At 47.9% G+C, this 2010-nt stretch overlaps 1 protein-coding gene across 1 annotated transcript; it reads right to left on the bottom strand.

The window, feature by feature from the left end:
• Nucleotides 1-772: 772 nt before the first annotated feature.
• BDW70DRAFT_165305 (uncharacterized protein) lies at nucleotides 773-1708 on the bottom strand (the record flags this gene model as incomplete). Its single annotated transcript, XM_073741715.1, has 1 exon — nucleotides 773-1708. The coding sequence occupies one exon, from the start codon at nucleotides 1706-1708 to the stop codon at nucleotides 773-775; it is 936 nt and encodes a 311-aa protein (XP_073590423.1).
• Between the last annotated feature and the right edge of the window lie 302 nt (nucleotides 1709-2010).

The raw sequence follows: 2010 nt of genomic DNA, 5'->3' as shown, positions 1-2010 counted from the left end.
ATCACACCTTGTTATACTATTGTTAGTAGTACTTGTATAATCCAGCATTATAGTTTGACCACCATAATTCTTGTCCAGTATCTCTAGCCTTGCGCATAAAACCATTGCCATGCAGATATAGAAGGAGCCAGTGGCTCTGAAGAAATAAGGTCTTCAATACTTTCTTCCACTCACGGGCCTAATTCTTGCCAGAGATCTGGTTAATGGCTTTAAAACTGTGCTGATACACCATGCAATATGGCTTGTCCTCCCACCCCTTTTGATCATAACAGCCATCCTTCCACTCCCACAGCCAGGCAAAGAGGGTGTCCACACTCTTTACTGCAATCCAACAGGGATCAAGCAGCTGTAGTAGTTTGGCACCCTTAATAAATACCTTCATGATGCTGTTATGACATAGGGGAACCTCTCCAGCCAAAGCACGGGAAGCATGGTCCGGATGCAACAGGCGCTTGACCTGTAAGAAAACATCTTTTTGAAATACACAAAGAGACAGCTGTTGGAGGAAGTCCTCAAGAAGGTCCAAACAAGGAGGTATTGAGCTGAATTCCTCTATCCATTGATGCGCCTGATGAACGCGCAGAAAGTCAAGGCAGATGTCTTGGACCTGTGAGTATTGGGCCTGGTACGCCGCCTGTATTGATGGGTTATTAAACATCATATGCTGTGCAAATGGCTGACGGAACATTAATATAGCCCAATCCACCTTGTTCAAGAACCAGGCGTATCCATAGTCATGCATCATCCTCTGGAAACCAAGCCCTTCCCACCATCAGAGCCCATCAGGCTGTTTGGCATTGGCTTGGTACTTAACATCATGCCAGCAACCCCCGACTCGCTGGATCAGCCCGGTCAAGTAGGAGAACTGCAAGCAGCGGAGGAACATCAACATCATGCGGGTAGATTCCCAGGTGATAAAGTGATGATCCTTGAGGCTATAGACCATCTCAAACCCCACGCAGAATTTATTGATGTTCCATCGGAGCCAGTCCACCAGAGTCGGTGTGGGATAGCAATAGTAGGGGGGGTTGTCATCCTGGATGGGGTGGAGATTAGTCCAAGTCAATTGCCGATGCTGGAACTCAGTGTCGATCTGGTCAAAAAGTGCCTTGCATACTCGATGTTCTTCCCGAGTGCCAAATGACTTCTGTGAGGATCCCTGAAGCGCATGATGGCACCGTTGCTTGGTATAAAGGTAGGCACGGATCAAGGAAACGGGGTCGTGACTCAGGCCCTTGCCCACTAATTGCCAGGTCTTCCGGAGTTTAGGATCAAGGGCCAAGCTCTCAATTGCTGAATTAGTGAAAGGATAGATATTCCCTGCAGCAAAGATCTCCTTGGTGCTGGAATAGAACTGACTGTACAGTAGCCCAGCTTGTCGGCTCCAGGATACGACATGGGTTTCAAGCCTCAGGCTCCCAGAGTCTTGTAGCATGGTCATCGGGTAGAACGTCTGGCGGAGTCCATCCTTATTGGCGCCATGTGGGTTCTGGATCCAGGCAGCATACGACTCCAGACAGCACCGTTTCCACAGTAAGGACCGTGGCAGGCTTTGCGGAGCCTGCTCAGTATGCATACATTCTTGTTGCACAGCCACCCGGGAAGTACCAGAAGGACAGACTTCTTTTGCAATGTCGAAATAGAATTCATCACTAGTATATGTATCAGCAATAGCATGATACCAGTACGCCTCAAATTGATCTGTCATTGCTTGCCAAGTTTGATCCTTAGTCAAGGTTTTAAGGTTCTTTGCCTGGAGCAGGATTCGAACCCCCTGAAACTGATGGAGCCCGGGCTTTTGGATGATTTCCAGAATGCTTTCCCAGACAGCATGAAGTGAATCAGGCGGAAGGAAATAAAACAGGGCCTGTTTGCGGGGAGTGTAACGGGCGTAGGCAGTATTATTTTCAACTGGCTGTCCTGTATAAACGAGTATCACAAGCTTAGAGAAAGAAAAAGAAACAAGAGATAGAAGCGCAGATATCTCCCTCCTCCCTTTATCAACCTTTC

The sequence above is a fragment of the Aspergillus foveolatus genome (genome assembly GCF_047715535.1).
Source record: "Aspergillus foveolatus strain CBS 279.81 unplaced genomic scaffold BDW70scaffold_303, whole genome shotgun sequence".
NCBI lineage: Eukaryota > Fungi > Ascomycota > Eurotiomycetes > Eurotiales > Aspergillaceae > Aspergillus > Aspergillus foveolatus.
Note: the sequence above shows the minus strand (reverse complement) of the source record. Positions and strands in the feature narration are given on the sequence as shown.